Source organism: Budorcas taxicolor, chromosome 8, assembly GCF_023091745.1.
Source record: "Budorcas taxicolor isolate Tak-1 chromosome 8, Takin1.1, whole genome shotgun sequence".
Classification (NCBI taxonomy): Eukaryota; Metazoa; Chordata; class Mammalia; order Artiodactyla; family Bovidae; genus Budorcas; species Budorcas taxicolor.
In genome coordinates this window covers 66,804,438-66,829,445 of record NC_068917.1, presented here as the reverse complement: position 1 = coordinate 66,829,445, position 25,008 = coordinate 66,804,438, and the positions used below count along the sequence as shown (strand labels likewise).

The window sequence follows — 25,008 nt, the reverse complement described above, 5'->3', positions numbered from 1 at the left end:
GTTCATTTTTTGGCTTATGCATTTGACTTGTATTTCCTTCACTGATCAATATTCAGCTGTACTGGACCGCTGACACTTCCTGGGGCCCATGCTGTCTCCTACTTGCCCTCCCTACAAGTTCAAGCAACACAGTCCAAGCCATCTAAGTGCAAGGGTACAGGAAATTTGAGTGTGACTCTTACGATCCGTCCTCCTCATTCCCTCAGTTTTTCTGCAGGCACCGCCGTGTGGCCACATTCAGGTTGGCCAAGAGCTCGCCCTGCACGTCCCCCTGCGCGCTCTGAATCCAATGCCTCCCATTCCTTGCCAGTCTCTCGTCTGCTATGTGCCCTCCCGAGTCTGCCTCCCCATGGGACCTGATGTGGGTGGATATGGGACAGCTGTTTCTGTCTTTCTGCTTCTGGACAGGGGACTGTGGATGCTGTCGGCTTCAGACCTTGAGAGTCCACAATATGGGCTCAGAGCAAGTACCCCAAGACCTCTCACACTGTAAAGTCCAACAACTGAGGAGTATCTTCCATGCCATATTATGCCAGAGAATGCTATCCTGCTCCCCAGACTTGAAGGACACTCAGGGGTAAACTGAAGGCTGGAGACCTTTCAATCTTTGCATTTTACTTGTGTGACAAGATCCAGGTGTTAAAAACACCAGGTGTTCAGAGGAGGAAGCATGATAAAAGGTTGGCAGGTTCAGAGAAGCAGGGGATGTCACAGAGGAAGCAGAATCTGCACTGGTTGTTAGCTAGAGGGCCAGGTTAGACCGAGAGCAGCTAAGGCTTTCCCAGGATGAGGCAGGGCACGGACAGCAGCCCCACACAGGGGTCTGTATGGCTCATATAAGTAATCATGAGGGCCTCAGGCTGGTGGCTTTTGGCAAATGCCAGGAGACCTGATGTTCAGTGAAGGGCCTTGAATGCTAGACCCAGGCTTTTGACTGTCATTCTGAGTCTAACCAGGGCTGGGGTTCATTCAAGGCCTCTGCTGGGAGGACAGCTGGTCATATCCTCCTTCAGTACACAAAGAGGACTGAGGAGCCAGGGCGTGAATGTCAACCACCCTGAGCCCACCCTGTCCCTTCTGTGGCCCAGGACCTTGGCGGGCTCTGGCTAAAATGGATGGGACAGCACTTTCACTTCATGACGTCAGCACCTCCCACTCCCCTCCTCCCGCAATTCCTGTGCACGCCAGGCACCCCACCACCCGCCCCAGTCACTGGGTGGGTGTGTGAGTCCTCAACAGTCCACCTCTGGGTCTTTCCAACCTATATATGTCTTCAGCCCATGACTCAGATTCCCACCACTCTTCCATGTAGGAAGCCCCTAAGAGGAGGTCCTGGGCTGTCTGCTTTTTTTTTTTTTTTTTTGGTCCTCCACTTCCTTCCTCCCTCAAGGACCATTAGGGCGGATTCACTTTGCTGAGTTTCTGGACCAGCCTGGCTGAATGGCAGGAAATATCCTGGCATGCTACTTGCCTGGCGATTCTGTTTCTCCTGCAGCATCAAGCCAAGAGCCAGAGAATCACAGCCTAGGATCTGAGAGGGAGTGAAAAGGCAGCCTTGTGCAGTTGCTCCTTGAAACAATCCTGGGCACTGGAGTGAGATGGACCCTGGGCGTGAAACCAGCCCCACCACTCAGCAGCCTTGTGACCTGGAATAAGTGACTTCCTGAGCCTCAACTTTTTAATTTTGTTTTCATTTGTAAAGCAGAGATAAAAATACTTACCTTGCAGGTTATTGGGAAAGATAAATGGGACTTATGTTAAGTCTGATATTTAGGAGCTGAGAGCTGATATTACTTATTTGATCTCAACCTCCTGGAGAGAAAAAGGCAGATCTGCCCAAATCATGTGTTGAGATACAGTTGATCCTGTTTGTCACACTGGGACTCTTCTGCATGCCCCATGCTGCCTTCGCCAAGTGGAAGACAACACATAGGAGCAGAAGAGGATGATGGGAAAATCTTCCTGTTTTCTGATCATCTCCTGAGGGGACACACAAGTGGCAGTGACAGGGTTAGCAATCCTGCCAGAGGGCCGCTTCCACATCAGTGATGAGGAATAAAGGAACCGAGGGGAAAAAGTCAAACAGAAGAAAGTGCCTGGAAAAGATGTTTTTATGTTCACTTATTACATGGAAAAAAAAGAACCAAAGTGTACAGCATGAAGATAAATGTGTCTAGAAAATTTATCCTCATGAACCTGTTCAAAGGGAGTTATAATTCAAGAATTGCCAAATGGAAGTCATAAAATCAGGGTAGGGGTGGGGAAAAGGGCCACCAAGAGAAAGGAAGTGATTATGTGGTATTTCTTCTCTAGTTTCAGATCATTGGGAACTTAAACTTTTCCAGCAAGTCATTCATATAAACAGATGCCATACTGAAATATGATTGTGTAAAAATATAAAACTCCTTAAGTATGATGGCAATAATATTTTAGGAAGAAAACATTAAAGTCTGGTAATATCAGAAAATACAAATAGGATCATTTTGAGCAGTTCTGTCTATATAAACAGCAGTTGCAAACAATGGATGTATATTAAAGAACAAAGTGTTTGGTCTGCACATAACTTAGAGAGGGGTAACATTTCTAACACTGACTTGGTAAGAAAACACGAAGGACATCTTATACTCAACAATGGTTAAAAGGAGGAAATCACTTTCTGAAGGATGCAGTGGGCAGAATGCCAAAGCCTTTGTTTTTAACCTGCTCTTTTTTTAACTTGCTCTTAACCGTATTGGGGTATGTTTACACTGCACGGGGTTTCCTGCAGAATCTAGCACCAATAGATGGATCAGATTTTGTCTTTGATCTGAGTCCTTTATGTCTTCAGTTTTGAGTGTATTGAGGTATGTTTTCTTTGGTTGCTGTTGTGACGAATGTGTAAAAAAAAACTAATATTTACAACACTTAAACATTTTAGATTTCAGTGTCAACTCTTCACATAAAAAAATTGGAAACCTCTTATGAAGCATGGGAAGGTTGTTACTTCCTCGCATCTGTCATGAAACTGTTTTCGATGCACAGCACAATTAGCCTGTTAGCACAGCTGTATGCTTTCTGGTCCAGAATCTTCCCCGTGTTCAGCGGGGAGGCCAAGCCCATGACTGCCATGTCCGCGGTTCTCCACGCTTCACAGTACTGATCCACAAGGCGGACTCCGTGGGTGCTGGAGCCGTGCCAAACGACCTTCTGGGGCCTACGAAGGAAGTTTGTTGTGTTACTTTTTGAAATGACCCTTCTTTGTGGCATATCTTGGCGAGGAAATCAGCCTAAGTCTAGTGAGTTAAGTCAAACTCCTGAACTCTCCAGGGTCTGACCGCATATCACTTCTCTGTCTTTATCACTGTTTCCAACTTTCTGAACACACTACATTCCAACCATATCCAGTTTCTACATGCTCCGAAATCATACTCTCTACTTTTGTGAATTTGAAACTTTGATGAGTCCCCTTAGTCTGGAATGGCCTCACTTCCATTTTCAGTGATTCCTTGTCATCTTTCAAAGTCCATTAAATGCCCCATCTTACAGGAAGCCTTCCTTCTCACTGCTAAGGAATGTTGACTATTTCCTCTGTGCTCCTACCATCTTATCTGTTTCATTTTCTAATGACAATATCATGTCTAGAATGGCAGCTAGTCTGTGTCTGTCTTCCCACAGACTATAAGCTTTGAAAAGGGAGGAGCTGTGTAGGTTTATTACTGTGCCTTCCAGGCCTGACATCAGGCCTGGCATACAGTAGACAATGAGGAAAGATTTACTGAGTTGTTGTATTCTTAAAAGCATACATAATTTTTAAAGAATTAGAATGCAACTCACAGGAAAGGGTTAAAGAATCACCAACAATAGCATTACTTAACCACTAATTAAGTACCTACTGTATACTAGATATTCTCACACTTACCTTTTTATTCTCACAGCAGTATTATGGTATGGATATGATTATTCTGCCCATTTGACAAGTGAGGCAACTGAAGCTCAAATAGTGGAAGTGCCTTACCCAAGGCCCCATGTAAAGTCACTGGACCTAGGTCTCCTAACTTCAAGGCCAGGCTCTCTCCAAGGCCTCCGGCTGCCTCACTGGGGTTTTATCCTGGCAACATCTCAGAGGAGTAGCTGATAAGGGCATCCCATTGTTAGACTGTTTCCTAAAGCTGTCTATCATATGATAAACTTCAAAGGCTTCAGCCTCTACTTACCAGGAAGGATCTGTCATTACATCTCGGCCATCAAAGGAATATATTGGAACGTGTGTATTGAACTGACCTCCATGGCCAGAAAAAATTGAGTCCCAATTATTAAAAAGTACTTGGCCCTGTGGAGACAAAAATGCTATATTAGAATCATTATACAAACAGCTTGCCAGTATTTATCCATTCTTCAAAGCTCAGAAGCCCCCAACTCTAATCCTATATCCTGGACAGAGTGAGAACTTGGGAAATACTTTGGTTTGATTTTATAATCTATCCTTGGAACCCTTTCAGCTTTATGATCTTATTTCTTGAGGTAATTTCTTTTACTATATGTGCATAATGTCTCTTCCCCATCAAAAGTGTGTTTTAGGTCTTTATTTTATTATTGCTATTTTAAACATTGTGTAATTATATGAAAGTGACACATAACATATAATTATATGTTAGTCACTCAGTTGTGTCCGATTCTTTGCGACCCCACAGTCAGTTCATGGACTTCTCCAGGCAAGAATACTGAAGTGGGTCGCCATTCCCTTCTCCAGGGATCTTCCTGACTAGGGGATCAAACTCTAGGTCTCCTACATCGCAGGAAGATACTTTACAATCTGAACTACCAAGGAAGCCTTTATAATTATATACTGAGCTTCAAATTTGTGCTAATATACAAATGGGTGAGGTTTCCTTGGTGTCTTAGATAGTAAAGAATCTGCCTCCAATGTGGGAGACCTGGGTTCAGTCTCTGGGTTGGGCATGGCAACCCACTCTAGTATTCTTGCTTACAGAATCCCCATGGACAGAGGAGCCTGCCAGGCTATGGTCCATGGGGTCACAAAGAGTTGGACATGACTAAGCAACTAAGCACAGTACAAGTGGATGATGTGGACATGAATCTCTTACTCCTTTTCTTTTAGTTATTCATATTCTAAGAATACAAACAATCTGAGTGGGTGAAATGGTAGAACAGACCCTTGGAAGAGGGGATAGGAGGTGCTGTGTGTGGGGTCAGGATGAACTTGCCAGGCTCAAGCCTCCAGGTTGGAGTACAGGGATCACAGGGACCAAAGGGTCTCAAAGAACCTTTAAGATCTGGTTAGGAATCAGAACCCAGGATATGTGTGAGCACCAATGAGCTGCTCTTCTGTAGCCTTAAAGGAGTAGGCTATTTCCATTGTGTAATTGAAGGATGCAGTGAGGCCCTGCCTTGCCAGTGAACAAGGGCACAGAAATACCTGAGGGTAGCAAACCAGGGTGCAGGACAGAGTGGTTCTGATGCCACTCAGGCAGTTCTCTACAGAAGGCACCCTTGGGTGGAAACAAGAGCCCTGGACATGGGGATCAAGGAAACCAATTCCAGTTTACAGTTACTTTGAGTGAATTGTTTCTTCCTGTAAGCCTCAGTTTCCTAACAAACTGAGAAAAGAATAACTCTCATTTTTATTGGAAGTATCTATTAGAACAGATATGAAGTGCTTTATAAACAAACAGAAAAGCTATATGAATGGAAGAGGTTATTACTATCCCTCCTGTTTGCTCCAAGGATCACAAACCATCTAAGCAGGAAGGGCTATTGCAAATATAAGGGAACTGAGGCCCAGAGAGGGAAGGTAACCCACCCAAAATCACACAACTAACCAGGGCTTCGAAATAGCACACTTCTGAAGGTGTTAGGAGTGGCAACTGCCTTTAGTCCCTGTGGAGAACAGTACATCCAGGTGGTAACAGAAACCATATTTAGTTTTACCTTGAGGTTCACTATTGGAAGGCTATATCTCTCTGCTTTCCTTACAACTGTGGAGAGATCTTGCAAATGGGAGGATAAGAATGCTCGGTAGGTGGACAACAGTCCTGCAGCCCTAGCCTGCTGGAAGCACTGGAAATCAGCTCGAATGTCCCCAGAAAATGGCGTGTTCAGAGCAACCAAGTGTAGCTGCAAAAAGTGAGAGAAAAGACAGTGCAGTTGGAGAACTGATAGCAAACTCCAACTCCCATAACCATCGCACGTTCCTAAGAAGATCCCCGACTTGCTGCATTGGAAGGCACGCTAGAGGTCACCTTATTCCACCTCTGTCTGACACTGGATTCCCAGCCCAGATGTGACCATCTCCAGCGAAGGTGAGCCCAGGTCTCCCAAAGCAGTCTGGCTCAGTAATCCAAACTGCTCTAACTAGTAGACATTTCTTATGAAATGTATGAGAAAAACAAACTAAAGCACTTCAGAGATCTGAATTCAGCCTGCAGGCAGGCCATCTGTTGGAGACTTCTGGGTCTGCCCTTCATTGAGTTTCTAGGAGGTTTTTAAGCTGGCTTTGGTCCTAGATCTCAGAGGTGCATCAAACTATCTGCCTCCTGCCCTTTCTTCCACCTCCTGCGTAGGTCTGGGGGACCAGAGGAAAAAGGCCTTGGAAGGAGAAGGTCGTGACATTTATTATGAAGACTATTGGGATAGACTCTTAGAAACCAGGGATCATACAATAATTCCAGCCTCACATTCCAGACTCTCGGTCAGTAGCCCAAATAAAAGCCATTCCATAATCTTCTTCCTCCACACTTTCTCTCCCCAAACCCAGCCTTCTTTCCCAGCCCTTTCTGCTGTAGCCTCTGAATTACATTTCATAATCAAGGAGCAGTCATCACCCTCCTCAACCGCATGTCCGAAGTAACTTTTATCTCATTAGCATAGAGCTGGGGAAGCACAGAGCTGGTGCAGGACGTGGGCCCAAGTCTCCAGGAAAAAACATATCTTAAACCCATCTTCCTCTTCTTATATGTCTGAACACTGTGGCACGTGAGGGAAAAGGCCCTACGGTCTCATCACCCTCCAGCCACTGTGCCTCTGGGGACTACACCCAAGGGCAGTCACAAGAGGCCTTGATGGAAAGAGCTTTCTTAGGGGACACCTAGGAAAGGGGCAGTGGTGAGAGGGGGCTTCCCTGCCACACCTCTGACCCCATCACGACCACTTCTTCCTCTTTAAGGAGATGCAGAAAAAGGTCTGGAACCATGGCTGCTTCTGAATGGTGGGATTGGGGGCTTTTGTGTTCTCATGTTGCTGTATCTTTAACTGCTGGAACACTTCTAGAATGAATAGCTATCATTTTTATGAAGACAATGACATTTCAACAATCAAATGCTAAAATAGTTATTTTGTGGATAGTTATAGTTTGGTAAAATTATAGGTGATTATTTTCTTCTCCATTCTATTTGTTCATTGTCTAGACTTTCTAAAATGGATATGTATTACTTCAGAATTTATAATACACTATTTCAAACCTTTTTGTAGCTATTGCCCTTTCTTCCCGCATAGCTAAGCTTTTTAAAGGTTTACCTATACTTGCTTCTCTGTTTCCTCACCCCCCCACCTACTCTACCACCACCTAGAATTTTGTTGGCATCCCTCCATGCTACGGAAATGCTTTTCCCTAGTTTCTCAATTTGAACAACACCTTTTAGCTCTTTCCATGGGCCTCCTGGCAGCACCTGACACTGTTGGCTTCTACCTTGCTTGGCATTCTTTCCTCTCTGGCAATAGCTTCTCAGTTTCCTTCTCATACTTCTCCAGTCAGTGCATCTTATTTTTGCTCCTCACAATCCAGTCTTCCCTCACCATATAGATTCTCTTTTAGGAATCCTTCCATCCCCAACACAATGGCCATGGCTTTACTGAAGACTCCCAAGTCTGCATTTCCAGACTAGACCCACTGCAGGGTTGCAGACTTTCTGATGCTGCCTCCTTCTGGGGGTCTCCACTCAGGTATCCTACGGGTACTGCAGACTCACCATGCCCCACAGGATCTCCTGCTGGGCAGAGGGCAGCACTACAGGAGATGTGTTCCCAGTGCCTGCCAAGTCCACGCCGTGTGCTCTGAAGAGTGTCCCCACAATACTTGCTAAAGAGTCGCCTTAGGCCATTCAACTTCATTCTCTTGGCTGCTCTCGATTTGGCTGGGAGGGAGCCTGAGCCATGTGGACTGCCTCTCCCAAGACTCTGAATTGAGCCAGGTGGTACTGGGCTCTGCAGCTGTAAGATCACGTAGCGTTGGGGCCAGGATCAGTGCCATGGCAACCCTAAGCTGTGTGCAAGTTTTGCAGATGTAACCTATGTCTGTGTCCTGGGGTGGGGTAGAGAGGAGGCGGGAGGAAAGACCTTTGCAGAGGCTGGTCTGTAGAGATGGTGGAGCAGACTCAACAGGGACAAGAGTCCACAGGCCTTGTTGTATTTCCTGCAATTATCTAAACAAACTGCATACCAAGCACGGGGCCTGGCACATGGTAGACACACTTTCGGCATTTGTAGAGTAAACGCATGAATCGTACTTACTGCAGGTCTGTCGTAATTGACATTTGAAATAGATGTCAGTGAAAGTTGAGGCTGATGAGGCTGTATGGTGAAAAAAGAAAACAAACAGTCCTGAACATACATTCACTCTGTTCTTTTCTATATATTAAGGTACAAGTGCACTGTTTCTTAAAAACCTGTCTTAAACAGTTTGTCATGGTCTTTGGACCACACTTAACTGAAGAATTTCATGCATGAACAAAAAATGATCCTCAGAAAGGGAGCAATATTCTCAAGGCTTTTAGAAAGAGCACTGAACCAAAAAGCAGAATTCCCATGTTTTATAAACAACTCATTCACTTCATAGAGCAAGGCACCCCTTCAGAGCCTCAGTTTCCTCACGTGCAAAGTGGGAATGATAGTACCTACCTGAAAGGGTAGCTGTAAGGTTAAAACATTGGACAATGCAAGTTGTTAATGTTTTAATTAGGTAAGGAAGTCTCAGCATCAAATATTAAAGGGTTCTTCTAGATTGCTTATGCCAACCATGTTTTCACAGATCAATAAACTGATGCCAAGAGAAGGGGAGTCCCTTGCCCAAGAGGATTCAGCTGTGACACAGGAATGGCAGGTCTCCAGCCTCTGGGTCCAGCTCCACCTACCATCACTACCCGCCCCAACCCCCGCCCACCCTGCCGTCCAGTGTGAGAACGTTCTTTTGGCACTTGGTAATTTCTGGGCTTCTGCCAGATAGTGAACCTGGCAGGGCTGGCTGTCCGGAGTCAGAGAGCTTGATACTGGATGCCAAGGGGATTCAGTCAGTGCTGATGAATGAAGGAGCTAGAAGTAAGGCAGGGAGAGGACTCACATTGCTGGAAAGCGCAGGGGGAGGAGGGCTGTCATCCGGAATGGGAATCAGTTCTCCCAGCTTTAAGGAAAAGAGGATGTTGAAAATGAAACATCAACTGGAAACTGTTTGTGCATTTTCAAATCAGAAAATGGCATTTATAGGGGCAGACTGTGATTTTTAGAGGGTACTTAGAGGCAGTCTGTTAAAAGGAGTTTAAGAATTACCTGTAATTTTTTCCAACCATCTCTGACCCGAATGAAAAACTCAGCGCTGTCCTTCAAGTAGATGAATGTCCCTTCTATGACCAAATGTGCTTTCTGTAACATGTCATCCATGTTGCTAAATGTTGTAACCTGTTAGGTAATTTTAAATACCAAACACCACAGTTACCATTAGAGCGATGGCACGATTTGAAAGCCCAGCCTCTTTGTAAAGTCAAATATGAGCCATCCCCTCACAGTCAATGAAAAGGTTATTGTGCCACAGAGAGATATATAATTTCATCAATAACCAAAGGACTTGCCTTTTGATCAAACAAAAACATTCATTACCTTGAAAAGTAAATCTCATTTACAATAAAAAAATTAAACAAAGAAGATAATATCCTGTGAGTCTGAAGGCATTTGAAAACTGTCAATGGAGCTGGCTCTGCTGGGCGTTGGTGTTGGGAAAATCACGGTTGGGTTTTGCTGCTTCCGTTCGCGTGAGTTGCTCCATGGCACAGACATTGTTACATGTGTTCCATTAGCTCACACTGCTCCTTACAGGGTTTCAGAAGTGTTTTCATTTGGATTCAGAAATATAAACAAGGGAGTGACTCTACCTAGGTCCTGAACCTTTTTTTCGGCCTGGCTGAGTAGTTCCAATAATAAATACATAGAAGAAAATAGGGGTCTATAATTTCTCTGTCTAGACAACTGCCAAAGGTTAGAAAATCATCTTGGCCTCTCTAGGCACAGACATAAAAGCAGGAAAAAATCTATCAAGAAGTATCAAGTCTCAAAGAAATATCAGACAAGGAAACTCCTATTTTTGTCTTCAACTGAGAAAGATTATAAAAACTTAATTTTTGCCTAGCTTTGAAGATAATGACTTTGTGCACTAAAATGACCCAGACATCCCTCAAAGGCACCAAATATCAAAATTTCATCAACTGTTGGACAGTTTTTCATCTGGCAGCCCAAATTTCCAGCTAAAATCTATCAAAGACCAATGTACATTGCTAGGACTCCTGACAGCCTAATGAGGCATTTGTTCCTCTTTCTGTGCATCACAATCGTCTCCGTGTGCCACACAGAGTAAGGCGATCCACAGGGTAATGAAGGTACAAGAGAGCTTCTTCGGTAAAATGGAGAATGCTGCATTACCCAGGGGAAATGTGACCAGCACAGGGTCGCCTATAATGTTGTTTACAATCTTGTGCTTGTGTTTTTTGATGTAATACACTTGGCTCTTGTGGAACCTAAATCATAAATGATTCTGTCGTCTGTATCTTTTTGCTAAGTCATCCAAATAGTATAATAAAGATCCTGTTTGTGGAATTATACCAATTCTGTTGTCATGGAGGCCCAACTCCAACAGAGAAATGTGTGCCAGCCCCTAAACACTGCAGCCACAGTTCTAAACAAACTCATCCAAAGCAGAAGGATGAAGACTCCCTGATGATAATACTGACCAGGTTCCTGGATCCGGGAAGCCCTGGTTGTCCTGGAGGGCCAGGTGGGCCTGGAAGGGCCACAGCTAAGATAAAATAGGAAAGAGAAGTTATAGAAAAGCACACTGTCTGCAAAATGCCTCTGATGTTAGCCGATTACTGAGAGAGTGTTCACCACCTTACTCACAATGTTTGCAACTGCAAACGTTGCACCTTGTAACCGAATCTTAGGAGCTCTGTGCCCAGCTTATGACTCAGCCACATTTGGCTGGCTTAGGGGAGAGCTGAGATTCTTAACTGTAGCCCTGAATGAAGTCATGCCTAAGACTTTCCAGATTTGTAAGTGAATACATTTCTTTCGTTTCTGCTGTTTGTATAAGTCAGTCTGAGTTGAGCTTTCTGTCACTTGCATCCCCAGATGCCCTGATTCATACAACTTACTTGTCCCAAGAAACAAACAGGTAATTACTGAACAGAGGAAGAAGACTCAGAAAAAAGAAAAGGTGCCAAGCTACAGGAGGGCAGGGTAGGGCAGTGACAGGGCCCTTGCCTTCCAGCCAGAAGACTGAAGACCATGGTTTGTCGATTCTCAGCTGTGTGAGCTTGGGGAAGTAATAAGCTCTCTGAACCCCAGCTTCATCAGTAAAATATAAACAGATATTTCTTCTTCACTAGCCTATGTTGAGAACTGAGAAAAATACAAACTAGGAATGTGCTTTGCAAACTGTATAGTATCCAACCAGAGATTCTTAGCTTTTGAAAAGTCAAAGTGCCCTTAAAAATCAGGTCAAGGCCCTCTCCCCTAGGAGAGAGATACACATACACACAGACACACACACACATACTTTTCTACTTAGAATGTTAGTGGGATGATAGCTCTCTGAGGCACATCCTTGAAATTCCTAGGAGTTTATGGTTCCCAAATGAATAGCCCTTACTTTAGGCAAACACAAATATCATCACAGCTATTTTGTTGTTCTCTTTCTATCTTTCTAACCTCCTGTCTCCCCTCAAAATCTGCAAAACTCTTGGCAGGGTTAAGGGTATTTGTACAAGTCCCAGTAAAACTTGGGGCTTCCCAGGTGGCGCTAGTGGTAAAGAACCCACTTGCCAATGCAGAAGTAAGAGTTGCAGGTTCAGTTCATCCCTGGGTCGGGAAGATCCCTTGGAGGAGGGCATAGCAATCCACTCCAGTATTCTTGCCTGGAGAATCCCCATGGACAGGGAAGTCTGGCAGCTTACAGTCCATGGGGTTGCAAAGTCAGACACAACTGAAGCGACTTAATACAGCACAGTAAAACTACTGCATGAGATTTTTCAGGTTGTGCACATAAGCCTGCAGTTCTGACATAGGACCTGAACATTCACACACAGGTGGTGAGTGTCTCTAGTGGAAAGAGGGTCTGAGGACTTGGGTTTGGACCCCAGCCATGCCTCTTCCTAGCATCTGTGACCTTGAGTTAGTCTCTTAACCTCTCTGAGCTTTGATGCCTTCATCCATAAAATGAGTTTTATAATCTTATCCATTTCATCTTCCTCCTGGGCTTGCTGTGAAGATGAAATGGGATAATGGATATGGGAGTGTTTTGTAAACTGTGAACCATCATATACTGTGTGAAGGGTAGTTCTTCCCAATGGAGCAAGGAGTCCTGGGGCCCCCAGTTTAGGGCTACTGTGGACAACAGAGTCTCTGCATCCTGTACTCACCCTGCAATGTCCCTCCACCTCTTGCAATTCCCTTCTATCCCTCAAGGCTGTATGGGCACCTATGGGACCAGCATCCCTACCTGCTCCTGAGAGCTTCCCCTTCACCTCTATGGCCATTCAGGTCCAGAAGGAGCTGCCATGTTCTCATGTGGTCCCACCTCCTGGCCACAGGTGACTGGTCCAAGTTGGGCACCTGGCCCAGGACAGGTCAGTCAGAATCTGTCCCCAGAACATCCCTATGCCAAGGCTTTTCAAATGAAAACTGAGAAAGAAGGCCAAGATTTGTGGATGACAGTGGAAGCTGTAGGTTGTTGGTATTTCCCACCATGCAGAGGATGTGGTCTGTGGTGAAGAAGCATGAAGCTGCGCTCAGAGAGAAGCTTAGCTACAGACAGCAACAGATGGAGAATCCTCACAGGGACTGAATCCCTGGTTCTGGCTATATCTGAAGTCTCACTGTGTGCTGGCCCCTCCCACACACTGATTGTTCACCCTCCTTCACACGCAGTGAGCTTCCCTGCTACTTGAACTAGCTTGAGTTCCATTTCTGTCACTTGCCCAAAGTCATTTCCTGTGTAAAGTCCTCCCAGATGCCCCAGACACTGTAGGTCTCTTCCCAGGTGTGCTTCTGCCACACCTGGCTCATGCTGACCCAAACAACAAAAAATGAGGTATTCATGCTATTACTGCCACTATGGAAAGAATGTAGGCTTCAGAGTTACTCTGACCTGGGTCCTGATCTGGGTCCTAATCTGGTGCCATTTATTGGCTATGTGACCTTAGAAAGGTTCCTAAACATCTCTGGGCCTCACTTTCCTCATCTGTAAAATGGGGATGCTAATACTTTCCTTGAAAGACTTTGTAGGAATCCATAAAATAATGTAGGAGAGTGACTAGTAGATGGCCTGGCACTTGGTAAGTATTCAATAAATGGAGCTTTTCTTCTATTTCACACATTTTTCATTTGAGGAAGTGAGGTACCAAGGGGTAAAAAAGTTTTTTACATAGAGGATTAGAATCAATGCTGGTCCTCAAGTCCCTTAAGGCCCAGGCATTGACAAAGCAGCCAAGAAGTTCACATCCACACACGAAAAGATGTCCAACATTATCAGTCTTTAGGGAAATGCAAATCAAAACCATGATGAGATATTATTTCACAAGAATGAATGATGGCTAGAATAAAAAAGATATAATAATAACAAATGATGACAACAAGGAGAAATTGTAACCTTTGTACACTGCTAGTGGGAAAGCAAAATATAGTCACTTTTAAAAAACAGTCTGGCAGTTCCTCCAAGGGTTAAATATAGAGTAATCACATATATTGGGGGTTCCCTAGTGGCTCAGATGGTAAAGCGTCTGCTCGCAATGCAGGAGACCTGGGTTCGATCCCTGAGTAGGGAAGATCCCCTGAAGAAGGAAATGGCAACCGACTCCAGTACTCTTGCCTAGAAAATCTCATAGATGGAGGAGCCTGGTGGGCTACAGTCCATGGGGTCGCAAAGAGTCGGACATGACTGAGCGACCTCACCTTCACCTTCCATCACATATATGACCCAGCATTTCTACTCCTACGTATAAGCCCAAGAGAACTGAAGAACATATGTTCACACAAAAACCTGTATATAAATGTTCACTGCAGCACTACACAAAATAGCCAAAAAAGTGGAAACAACTCAAATGTCCATGACCTGATGAATGAACAAACAAAATGATACATGGGACACTTGGGGGAACTCTGAAAACATTATGGTAAATGAAAGAAGCCAAAGGCCACATGCTGTGTGACTCCACTGATACGAAATATCTAGAATAGGCAAATGCATAGAGACGGAAAGTAGCTCAGTGGTTTCCAAGACCAGGACAAGATCAAGGTTTGAGAAGAGGAGTCACTACTAATCGGTACAGGATTTCTATCTGAGGTGATGAAAATGTCCTGGCGTTAGGGAGAGGCGAAGGCTGCACAACCTTGTGAATATATTAAAAACAATTCAGTTGTCCACTTCAGTGAGTGAATTCTTTGGCATGCAAATGATATCTCAGTTTAAAACAAAAGAAAAGAACGAAGGCTCAATCCAGCAAACAGCCTCTGTCAGACAGTGTGGCTCTGACATGCCACCCAGAAGTGGTGACTCACAGTACTGACCTGCTCCTAGGATAGCTGGAGGTCCTGGTGGTCCCGGGGGTCCTGGTGGCCCAGGGGAACCAGGTCTCCCAAAGCCAGGTGGCCCAGGCAGGCCAGGATCACCTGGGGGTCCCTGGGGCCCGACAACGGCTTCCCCCTTCTGGCCCTGTCAGGTGCATGGTAACAGAAGAGAGAAAGCACTATTAGTCACTAGAAGTCTGGTCTTGTTGTCAGGACATTGGTAAGAAGTCAGCAAACTCCCGCTATTGTTATCTTCGTCCTCAAGCCTGAGCACAAGCCAGGTGGTGGAAGACTTAATGAGCGGCGGCCTAGTTGTTATGTTGAATGACAGGAGAGAAGCCCAGGAAGCCCTGGACTTACAAGGTCCACTGGAGGTCATCTAGTTCAGCCTTGGCATTTCACAGATGGAGAAACAGAGGCCCAGAGAAGGGTAGGGCTTGGCCAAGGTCTCAGGGCAAATTGGCAGCAGAGCTTGGAGGAGAATCCTGGCCTCCTGGCTTGCTTTGTCTTGCTCATGGCGAGTTCCAGGCCCCTGAGGGTCAATGATCTCGTCATAATCTCATTGGAGACATAAACTGAATTTCTTTCTTGTGACCTGGAGAAGCTTCTCATCCTAAGAAGACCAAGCTGACTTAGGGGCTCCTTGTTTGATGGAATTCCAGAAGAATCAAATAGCCACTCTAAAAATATCTTCCTCACCTTTGCTTCTGCCTCGATTATCTGATGTGTCTACCATTAACAACTCTTTGCATTGAGTGACTTTTCCACCACTGGTGTGACTAAGGCAATGCAGTGGGTGACATGGAAGCTACCTGCATGCACATGGCCTTGGCCAGCTCCCTCTCCTCCTTGGCCTCAGCCAGGCTCCCCACCAGTTAGCAAGTATCGGGGAGAGAGGCTGACACCCAAGGCCTGCCTCTAGCCTGTGACTGGCCCTTGCTTCCAGCTACCTAGTCACACTGGGAGGCTTCCAGGAACTCCAGGATTCAGTGAGGAAAGGGACTTGGAGGGGTCACTACTCACCACCAGACCTGGGCTTCCCGGCAGGCCCGGCGGTCCTGATGCGGAGAAGCCGGAGAAGCCAGAGAAGCCACTGTTAGAGTCTCCTTTTTCTCCTTTGAGTCCCCTGTCTCCATTCTCCCCCTGGAAGATCATTCAGAGAACATTCAGAAAGAGTCAGATGAGCCAGTCTCTGACACAAGCCTGAGAACTTGGAAACACAGGCCACAAGTTCAGAAAAGCTCACCTTCAAGCTGTTCAGAAAGTGCCTCAGGTAAGCTGGATCCACAGGAGGGCCTGAAGAAGAAATACTTTCTAAAATTTGCAATCAGTCTCAGAAATTCAAACACCAAAGCATCTAGGAACATGCTGAGTGCCTAGCCGAAATGACCTCATATTGGTTTAGCTGGTAGAGGGGACACAGCTTGAATATGAGTCCCAGTCCAGGCTCTGTGACCTTGTGGGATCTTAGGCTCTTCCCTGGTCTTCTCTGGGGCTCGTTCTGCATATGAAGCTGGAATGATGGGAACTTCTGGTTTCTCCTGACAATGTTCCATCTTGGACATGCATCACCCACGACTGGGTCTCTCTGGAATTTCATGGAGCTTGCAGGCAGGGTGGTAACGTAATTAGCCTCACTTACTGGCTCTGTTGGCTTTCTCGAGAACAAAAATAAAGGACAATAGCCAGAACAAGAGTGGGGATACCTGGTGGTCCCTGGGGCCCCTGGTCGCCTTTTTCTCCTTTTGAGCCGGGAAGGCCCCAGGATCCTTTTTCTCCTTTAACACCTGCCACCAAATACATACATATTTAAAAAAAAGATAGTGGAAAAACACCTTCATTCTATATAAGACATTTTTGAGACAGGTTTTGAAATAGAGCCTCTTAAGTCCAATCAACACACAAAAGCTTATTGAGGGTATAAAATCCTTTGCTGTAGGATGGAGAGGCAGAGGGAGACGCAGCAGACACAATTCCTGACCTTGGGAAGCTCTCAGGGAGACAGACACAGTCAGGGGAGCACCAGGCAGGATGGAATAAGAACCATCATCAAGGTGCCAGCAGTGCATCATGGGAGCACAGCAGAGGCTACAGTGAGCTCTCTTGGATGGCCTCATGCACGTGGACTGAGACTCAACACCAAGTCAAGCACTCAGTCCCATATCACCTAAGCCTGGGCAACACAGTGGTGTAAGGGGAAGGGAGGAATGTCCCAGGAGTGCCGCAGAGGAGAGTTAAGGGTGGTAAGTATTTCACTCACAGTTGGAAGAATGCCAACAGTGCCATATCCCACTTCCCAGAGGACTTATGAGAAGCACTGTTTCTGCAGAATCAGCCTTAGAGCCTTCCCTTCTTCCCCAGCTCTTTATCTTGAAGACGGGCTCAGAGGGAGCCTCCTGGGAGTGCAGAGCTTGGAAATGGAGGCAGTGCCCTTTCCCAACCTGGATAAGCGGGTGGACACTAGAGCTTTGAACTCCTAGTTCCTGAGAGAGACTGACCAATGTGTACCCATACACAGGGGATCCGACAAAACAAATCCAGCTCCACCTGCTCCTCCCCAAGGTCAACTTGGCACCAGAGGAAGTGAGAACCTTGAATTGGATCTGAACAAGAAGTCTGAGAACATCCTGGATTTTGTAACCAAATGTGACCAAAAACCCGTGACACTAGATACCATCAGGGAGACGGCCACCTGGCAGGCCAGGGGTGACAGAGCTGAGCCAGAGGTCAGCATCAGCGGAAAAAAATGGGCCTTTCCCTGTTGAAACTGCAAGTGTCCAGACTTCTCAATCAAAACAGGCACACATGGTGTGACAGTGTATGGGGACAGAGGACCAGACTCACTGCTCGCCTGCAGCTCCTGTCTCCGGGCCTACCTCCCTGTCTGATGACTGGTAGATAAGCTCCCACCAGCTGCAAACATGCTAAAGTTTAAGAATCGCTCAGAGCCAGCGTGTCTCACAACACACTGTGTGTGTCTACACCTCAGAGGGAGTTTATGAAAATGCAGCTTCTGACCGAGCAGGTCTGTGATGAGGCCCAAGGGTCTACATTCCTAACAAGCTCCAGGAGTGCTGATGCTGCTGGTCCAGGAACGCTCTCATGCAAAGGCCTTCTGAGCTGCCAGGGCCTCCCTGCATTAGCTCTTGGTATACTGCACTGTAATGACTTTTTAAATGGTCTCACCCAGCAGAGTCTAAAGGCCTGGGTGGCAAGAAGAACAAGGGATCCATCTGTTTCAGCCCAGTGAATGGGACAGCACCAGTCGAGGAGAAGCTATCAGTGGATGCATTATGAACAAACTAACACACGAATGGAAAAATGGAGTGCTGGCTACTAGCCAGGAGGCTCAGACAAGATGCATAAAATAGGCAGCTGGGTGACACAAGCAAACAGAGGTGCCCATGGTTCAACTACCACCCCTCCCACAGTGCAGTCAGACTTTTCAGAGCACCTAGTTTATGCCCAGAACTGGGCAAACAGAAACCACTTCTGCAGAGATAGGAGGGTCAGGAAACATTCCAGAGAAACAGGAGTGTGTACCATGAAAAGTGATGAGTTCTGAATTTCCAGAATATGTGGTACCAACCTAGAGAGAGAGAGAGAAAGCCAAGGTCATACACTGTAAACCCTGTTCTGGTTTTTGTATGCGCAGGGAGCTAGTCCCCTGTCCCAGGGGCAAGGGCCAAGGTCATGGATTTAGGCCTGCCCTGGATATTGGAGCTCCCAAAAGCCCTGAGCTCCCCAGTGCCCCTCAATGCAGAGCATCTCAGGTCTTCAACTGGCAGGTGTAGGGGTTGGGGGCGGTGCATCGTGTAGCTGAGCCAAGGTGAGATCTATGGGCTGAAAAACTCTGCAAAGGGAAAGATAAGTCATGGCAATGTTGGTCTGGCCAACCATGAGCATTCTTGGCCTCCTTTCTGATCAGTTAGGACTGACTCATATGAGAGGTCGAGCGATGGTAAGTGATATACTCAAGTCATGAACCTGGGCCAGCCCTTAGATTGCTACTATGTGTAATCAAAGATGAGCACCCAGAACAGGAGTTGATGGTGGTAATTAATAAAGAGGTGTTATCATTAGATTGGGGAACTCCTTGACTTCCCATTAAGTGCCAGGGGTCTGGAGTCCAAGCTGTTCAAGATAATATTCCTTCGCAGTTCATCCCGTTTCCTGCATTTCTTTCTTTTTCTTTAATAACAGAGCTATCTGCCACCTTCCTTTTATAAGCCCACCTCCAGCTTTTTCCCAGTTAATATGTGAATCAAAATGATCCCTCTGATCCCAGATCCTCCCATACTTTTGGTTTGGAGGGTCACAAGCTGCTCAGGTGTCACCAAGAGAAGATATGGGAAAGGGACCGTAATCTTCCAGGAAAAACATTTCTAAGTTAAGGACAAAGGCAGCAGTGCCAAGCAGGTATCTGACAGCTGTGCTGATGAAGTTCCTCCACTCCAGGAGTGAGCTGTGAATTGTTACGGTATTAGAAAGGGGATGAAATGAGAAGAAGCCCGATGAAATGCTGGATGTGAGAGGAATCATTTCTTATTCAACTGTCCATTTTGAGAGCTGGTCAAGAAACCCACACTCAAGCCTGCATGGTGTCCAGCCAGGCAACATGAAATCAAAATCAAATGCTCTTAGCTCATCTCTGGCTTTTTTAAAGTAACATCATGAGCCCCAGTGGCCATGGTCATTGCAAAGGATCCTGGCATCAGTTCAGTTCAGTTCAGTCACTCAGTCGTGTCCGACTCTTTGCGACCCCATGAATCGCAGCACGCCAGGCCTCCCTGTCCATCACCAACTCCCGGAGTTCACTCTGATTCATGTCCATCGAGTCAGTGATGCCATCCAGCCATCTCATCCTCTGTCGTCCCCTTCTCCTCCTGCCCCCAATCCCTCCCAGCATCAGAGTCTTTTCCTATGAGTCAACTCTTCGCATGAGGTGGCCAAAGTACTGGAGTTTCAGCTTTAGCATTATTCCTTCCAAAGAAATCCCAGGGCTGATCTCCTTCAGAATGGACTAGTTGGATCTCCTTGCAGTCCAAGGGACTCTCAAGAGTCTTCTCCAACAGCACAGTTCCAAAGCATCAATTCTTCGGCACTCAGCCTTCTTCACAGTCCAACTCTCACATCCATAGGTCACAGCAATTGCAGTAGCATTATACAATACTCTTGAGTTTTCCAAGTTCTGTCCCACAGTCAGTCCATTTGAAGCCTGATATCATGTTTGTTGGGAGGGGCTTTGGGCACCAACTCATAGAGAGACCTTGCCTCTCTAGGCTATGATTCCATGTCTATGGTGGGAGGCAGCCATCTCTCAGATCACCTTACACAGGTAGGTCCCTATACAGGTGGGTCCCATCCTCTGCCTTCAAGACCAGAGTTCCCAGGCCCTGGGTTGCAGAATTGATTGTTTCAAAGTTTAGACGTGGACAGATGTCTGGGCAAACACTCCGTCAAACTGTGTCATTTTAAAGCCCTTGACCCAAGTCTCATCACCACCCCTACAGACATCAATTAAGAACCCGCTTCAAAGAACCTTTCTAAATTGTTATTTGCAGGCTCCCGAGAACAGAGGCCACGCCTGTCTAGTTCACCGCTGCAGTTCTAGGGCCTCACGTGTACTTGGCACTCGTAAATCTTTGATAAATCCTTGCTGAGTAAACGATTATGTTCAGTGACTAATGCCTGTGCCTGGGGAGAGGCCCACCCTCCCTGCATTTCCCACAAAAACTAGACCCTCCTCACATGGGTGAGGCCTCAGGGACAGGGCACTGACCAGTGAGGTGAACAGGCATGTGCCTGACCCCTTGGGGTACCAAGGGGTGCCAGGGGACCTGAGTGATGGCCCAGCTGTGTCCTTCCTGTGACCTTAGACAAGTTGGTGAGTTTGTCTGAGTCACAGTTTGTTTTGTCATTACAAAGGGGGAGAGGAAGTCTCTCCCCTCGGTGCTGTGTACTGTGCAGAAACATGATAGTTAGGAAAGCATAGTTATAGATTGTAGCCTGAAGCTCCCAATGTGAAGATCACTAGTCAGAATTGCCTTTTTATTCTCCTCTATGTTTTAAAGTATCTATTTCCCCCTTTTTTATACTGCTCCAAGCAGGAAGCTAACATGTCCACGTGAAGATAACAAAAGACACTGCCTTTTGGCTGCAAACAACAATGGTCCACATGTGTGCCCTTAGAAGCCCTAATACGATTCAGAGCCACCTACTCACTTGAAGACATCAGAGAGAACACTGACAGAGTGGCTCAAAACAAAAACTAAAAACTTATCTTCTCTGAGTTGCTTTCTATGCCAAAGCCTGCTCTGTAAGGCCATGACTATTCACTACTTACTGGTGTTTTGCAGTGTGGCCGGACTGGAATTGGGAAGACAGCCTGTTGGAAATGAGAATGAGAAGGGATTGAGGACACCCGACTCCAGCTTAGGCCAGTCGGGGACCATTCCCCGCTCTCCCAGGAGGCCTCTCTCCCTTCCCACCCCAACTTACTCCTTTGATGTTAATCACAGCTCCTGGTGGTCCCGGGGGGCCTGGAGGGCCAGGTAGGCCAGGTGGAGCCTGAAGGGGGCAAGAAAGGCCACTTCTGAGTTCGGGCTGCTGTAGGTACAGACGCAGCTGCGAGCTCCTTCCCCAGGGTTTGGAGGCGAGGGAAGGAGGGTCTTCTAGAGCTGGCTAACTCCTCCCACGGGTAGGCCAGCCTCTTCTGGGAGCGCGTCTGCCTCTGTGTCCTCACTGCGTCTTCACAACAGCGAAGCAAGCATCGCTGCTGCTTTACAATCGGGGAAACAAGGGCCAGAGAGGGGAAGTGACCTGCTAAAGGCCACGCAGCAATTCACAGAAGAATGGAGAGTGCAAGCCAGATTCTGACCCCCAGAGCAGTGCTCAGCGGATACAGAGCCCACCACCTCTACCCACGTATCCCTCAGATGGAGGGAGTGGTGGGGTGGGGCCTCGCTGGGATACGGCACCTGAAAGGGCTCCTCATAAAGGTAACGATAAACATCAACTCCTGTTAGATGGCAGAGTCCACGGCAGAGCCAGGTCAGCCTGGCCATGACGCCTTGCAATGTTTTCTCTGCCAATCCTGGAGCCCAAGCTGCACCTGAAGCAGACGTGGGGGAGGGGGAGGCTCTGACCGTAGGTGAGAGGCGCCTGGATCATGCGGAGGCTCCACGTGATCACTAGACTGGCTGCTGTACCTCAGCCCCAAGGACTTGGTGGGTGAGTCAGTGCCCAGTGATTCAACACCACCTCATTTCTGCAATTCTGGGCATACAGAATTGGAGACCACTTCTGGAGACCAATTGGAGGCCTCCTGGAGACCAGGAGGTGCAGACAGAATCAACAACATACTTCAAGCTGCACTTGCATGTAGCAAATGGGGGGGCCTCCAGCAGGTGACTAACTTCTACAGGCCCTACTTTCCTTTTGTGTAAAACAAGGACTCCACAGAGTGTCTCTCAGGAGAGCTATTATCAAGACTGAGATCTTGTCCTCAAAAGCACCAATAAACACTGGCTTCCTTATCGCAGATGTGGGACACTGTGGATGTTCCAGGGCCTGTCATCTTGTGAGGCTCTGCGTACGCAGCTGACTGAGCTTCTGTGTTTTCTCAAGAATGCTCACCAGCCCCACCCCACCTACACCAGTGACCTGTAAAACCCCCAGGAATGTGTAATCCAGGAAAGACATGATATAACCTGAGTCAGAAGACCTGGGATTTGAAACCAGACTTCTTGAGGATTCCCAGATCGTGTTCTCCCACCCCCCTCTGGGTCTGGATGAGGAAGCTTATGCTCCACTAAGGTGGATTTGGTGCAGGACCTCCTGAGAATGAGCCCGAGGACAGGGCTGGGCTGCGGATCTTTGGAAGTGGCAGCAGAGGAAGAAGAACACTCCTGAGCATTCTGTCTGTTCACTTGGACCTGGCCCCCGACCAATCCTCCTCCTGACACTGGCCCTAGGGCCGCGTCCCTGGGTATTGTGGGGCCGGGCCTCTGGTGTGGCACTCACCGGGATCATGACCCCTCGATCTCCTTTGGCGCCTTTGAGGCCATTCAGTCCTGGGCGACCCTGAAACCAATGAGAGAGGCCTTAGTAAACCCACAGGCCAGCCTGGCCCACATGTCCTTCTTCTACCTGCAGTCTGAGGAACTCAGATACCTACAGGTCGTCCAGGGAGGCCAAATTCTCCTTTGTGTCCTGGTGGTCCTTTGGGTCCCTGGAGGCAAAGTAAATGCCAGATTAGAAAGAGAAAAATACTGTATAATGTCACTTATATGTGGAATCTAAAAAAGCCAAAATAGTAAAAAAAAAAAAAACAGTGTAAAAAGGCGGTTACAGGGCAGGAGGGTGGGGGAGCAGGAGAGGTCTGGCTTAAGGTACCAACGTGCAACGAGTACAGCTAGGTCCTGGAGAGCTAACAATGCACAGTGCAGGGAGTACAACACTGTATTTTAATCCTCAGACTTGCTAAGAGTCTAGATCTTTATTCCAGCCACAAAAAGAAATGATAATTATGTGATGTGAGAGAGCTGCTATCTCTACAACGGCGATCATATTACAATATATCGATGTATCAGATCACCATGCACACTTTAAATGTACACAGTGCTGTAGGTCACCTATGTTTCAATTAAAAAAGAAACGAACAGAAACTAAAAGGCCAGGGAGATGGGAGGTGTCCAGCCTACCTGTGGGGGCAGTGGTGACAATGAACCGCTGCTAGGAGGATGGAGGGCAAAAACCTACGAGGATCCACCTGCCTGGCTCCTTGGCCACTGGTCTCTCCGAGTTCAGCTGGACCCACTTGCTCCATCCCTCCTACAGGCTCTACCCCATCGCAGACTCGGGACCCAACCCTCTCAGCCAGTCAGGAATAACAAGGAAACAAGAGGTCAGGAGCCCCAGGCCTCAGCTCTCAGGGAGTTGTGTGCTGGGCCAGCTCAGAACATGGACCTTTGCCATCAGTATTATGTCCCAGGGCTCTCCATATCCCCTGCTGGAATAATGTAGCCCAGACCCACTCCTCACATCAGCCCAGTCCAATAATATGCTCCAGGATTTGGTTCCTGCCTTGCTCCCACCTGTCCCTAAGGACCAGAGTCTTGGCCTGGCATCCCAGTTCTCCAGATGAGCCCCACCCATGGATCCCATTCCAGCACTGGGTTTCTGTGTCCCCTTGTTCCCAGAGACACTACTCCTGCAGGAGCCTTCATGCCTTCCAGTGCCTGGGATGCATACAATCCATGATCTCCTCCTAGAACAAGCTCTATGTCCAGTGGACCCCTCTGTTTTTTGAAGCTACTTCTGCCCTGTCTCCCAGAGGAATGACTGGTTTAACCCTGGAACCTATCAAGCCGCTTCTTTCTGCTCTAATAACATGTTCATCCATGCCCTGAAAAAATGGCAAACAGACTGTGTTGAGACAGGCTATGTATGCAAAGTTGTGTACGACTCTTTGCAACCCAATGGACTGTAGCCCACCAGGTTCCTCTGTCCATGGGATTCTCCAGGCAAGAATACTGGAGTGGGTTGCCATGCCTCCTCCAGAGGATCTTCCTGACCCAAGGATGGAATGCTATGTCTCTTGCATTGGCAGGTGGGTTCTTTACTACTAGCACCATTTGGGAAGCCCTAGTAAGAGGTTAACCAGTAGTTAACACAAAACTCTCCCAGTCTGCCCTAGCCTGCAGCTAGGACCAAGGACACCTCTCCAGGGCATCCATTCTGCCTGACTTAAGGGATAAAATTCCAGATATTCAAGCTGGATTTAGAAAAGGCAGAGGAACCACAGATCAAATTGCCAACATCTGCTGGATCATCGAAAAAGCAAGAGAGTTCCAGAAAAACATCTACTTCTGCTTTATTGACTATGCCAAAGCCTTTGACTGTGTGGATCACAACAAACTGTGGAAAATTCTGAAAGAGATGAGAATACCAGACTACCTTACCTGCCTCCTGAGAAATCTATATGCAGGTCAGGAAGCAACAGTTAGAACTGGACTTAGAACAAGAGACTGGTTCCAAATCGGGAAAGGAGTATGTCAAGGCTGTATATTGTCACCTTGCTTATTTAGCTTATATGCAGAATGCATCATGTGAAATGATAGGCTGGATGAAGCACAAGCTGGAATCAAGATTGCTGGGAGAAAAATCAATAACCTCAGATACACA

At 46.9% G+C, this 25,008-nt stretch overlaps 1 protein-coding gene across 1 annotated transcript in view; it reads right to left on the bottom strand.

The window, feature by feature from the left end:
* Nucleotides 1-2,093: 2,093 nt before the first annotated feature.
* The window catches only part of COL15A1 (collagen type XV alpha 1 chain), a 101,835-nt gene continuing 78,920 nt past the window's right edge, over nucleotides 2,094-25,008 (bottom strand). The window contains exons 26-41 of the mRNA XM_052644510.1: nucleotides 23,000-23,053; nucleotides 22,846-22,905; nucleotides 21,322-21,390; nucleotides 21,167-21,208; nucleotides 18,364-18,409; nucleotides 16,527-16,607; nucleotides 16,067-16,116; nucleotides 15,844-15,963; nucleotides 14,821-14,965; nucleotides 10,989-11,053; nucleotides 9,538-9,666; nucleotides 9,332-9,391; nucleotides 8,506-8,565; nucleotides 5,929-6,114; nucleotides 4,194-4,309; nucleotides 2,094-3,193 (exon numbers count right to left, since the gene is read on the bottom strand). Coding sequence (XP_052500470.1) covers nucleotides 2,980-3,193; nucleotides 4,194-4,309; nucleotides 5,929-6,114; nucleotides 8,506-8,565; nucleotides 9,332-9,391; nucleotides 9,538-9,666; nucleotides 10,989-11,053; nucleotides 14,821-14,965; nucleotides 15,844-15,963; nucleotides 16,067-16,116; nucleotides 16,527-16,607; nucleotides 18,364-18,409; nucleotides 21,167-21,208; nucleotides 21,322-21,390; nucleotides 22,846-22,905; nucleotides 23,000-23,053 — 1,497 coding nt within the window. The 3' untranslated portion in view covers nucleotides 2,094-2,979. The remainder of the gene's footprint in view (nucleotides 3,194-4,193; nucleotides 4,310-5,928; nucleotides 6,115-8,505; nucleotides 8,566-9,331; nucleotides 9,392-9,537; nucleotides 9,667-10,988; nucleotides 11,054-14,820; nucleotides 14,966-15,843; nucleotides 15,964-16,066; nucleotides 16,117-16,526; nucleotides 16,608-18,363; nucleotides 18,410-21,166; nucleotides 21,209-21,321; nucleotides 21,391-22,845; nucleotides 22,906-22,999; nucleotides 23,054-25,008) is intronic.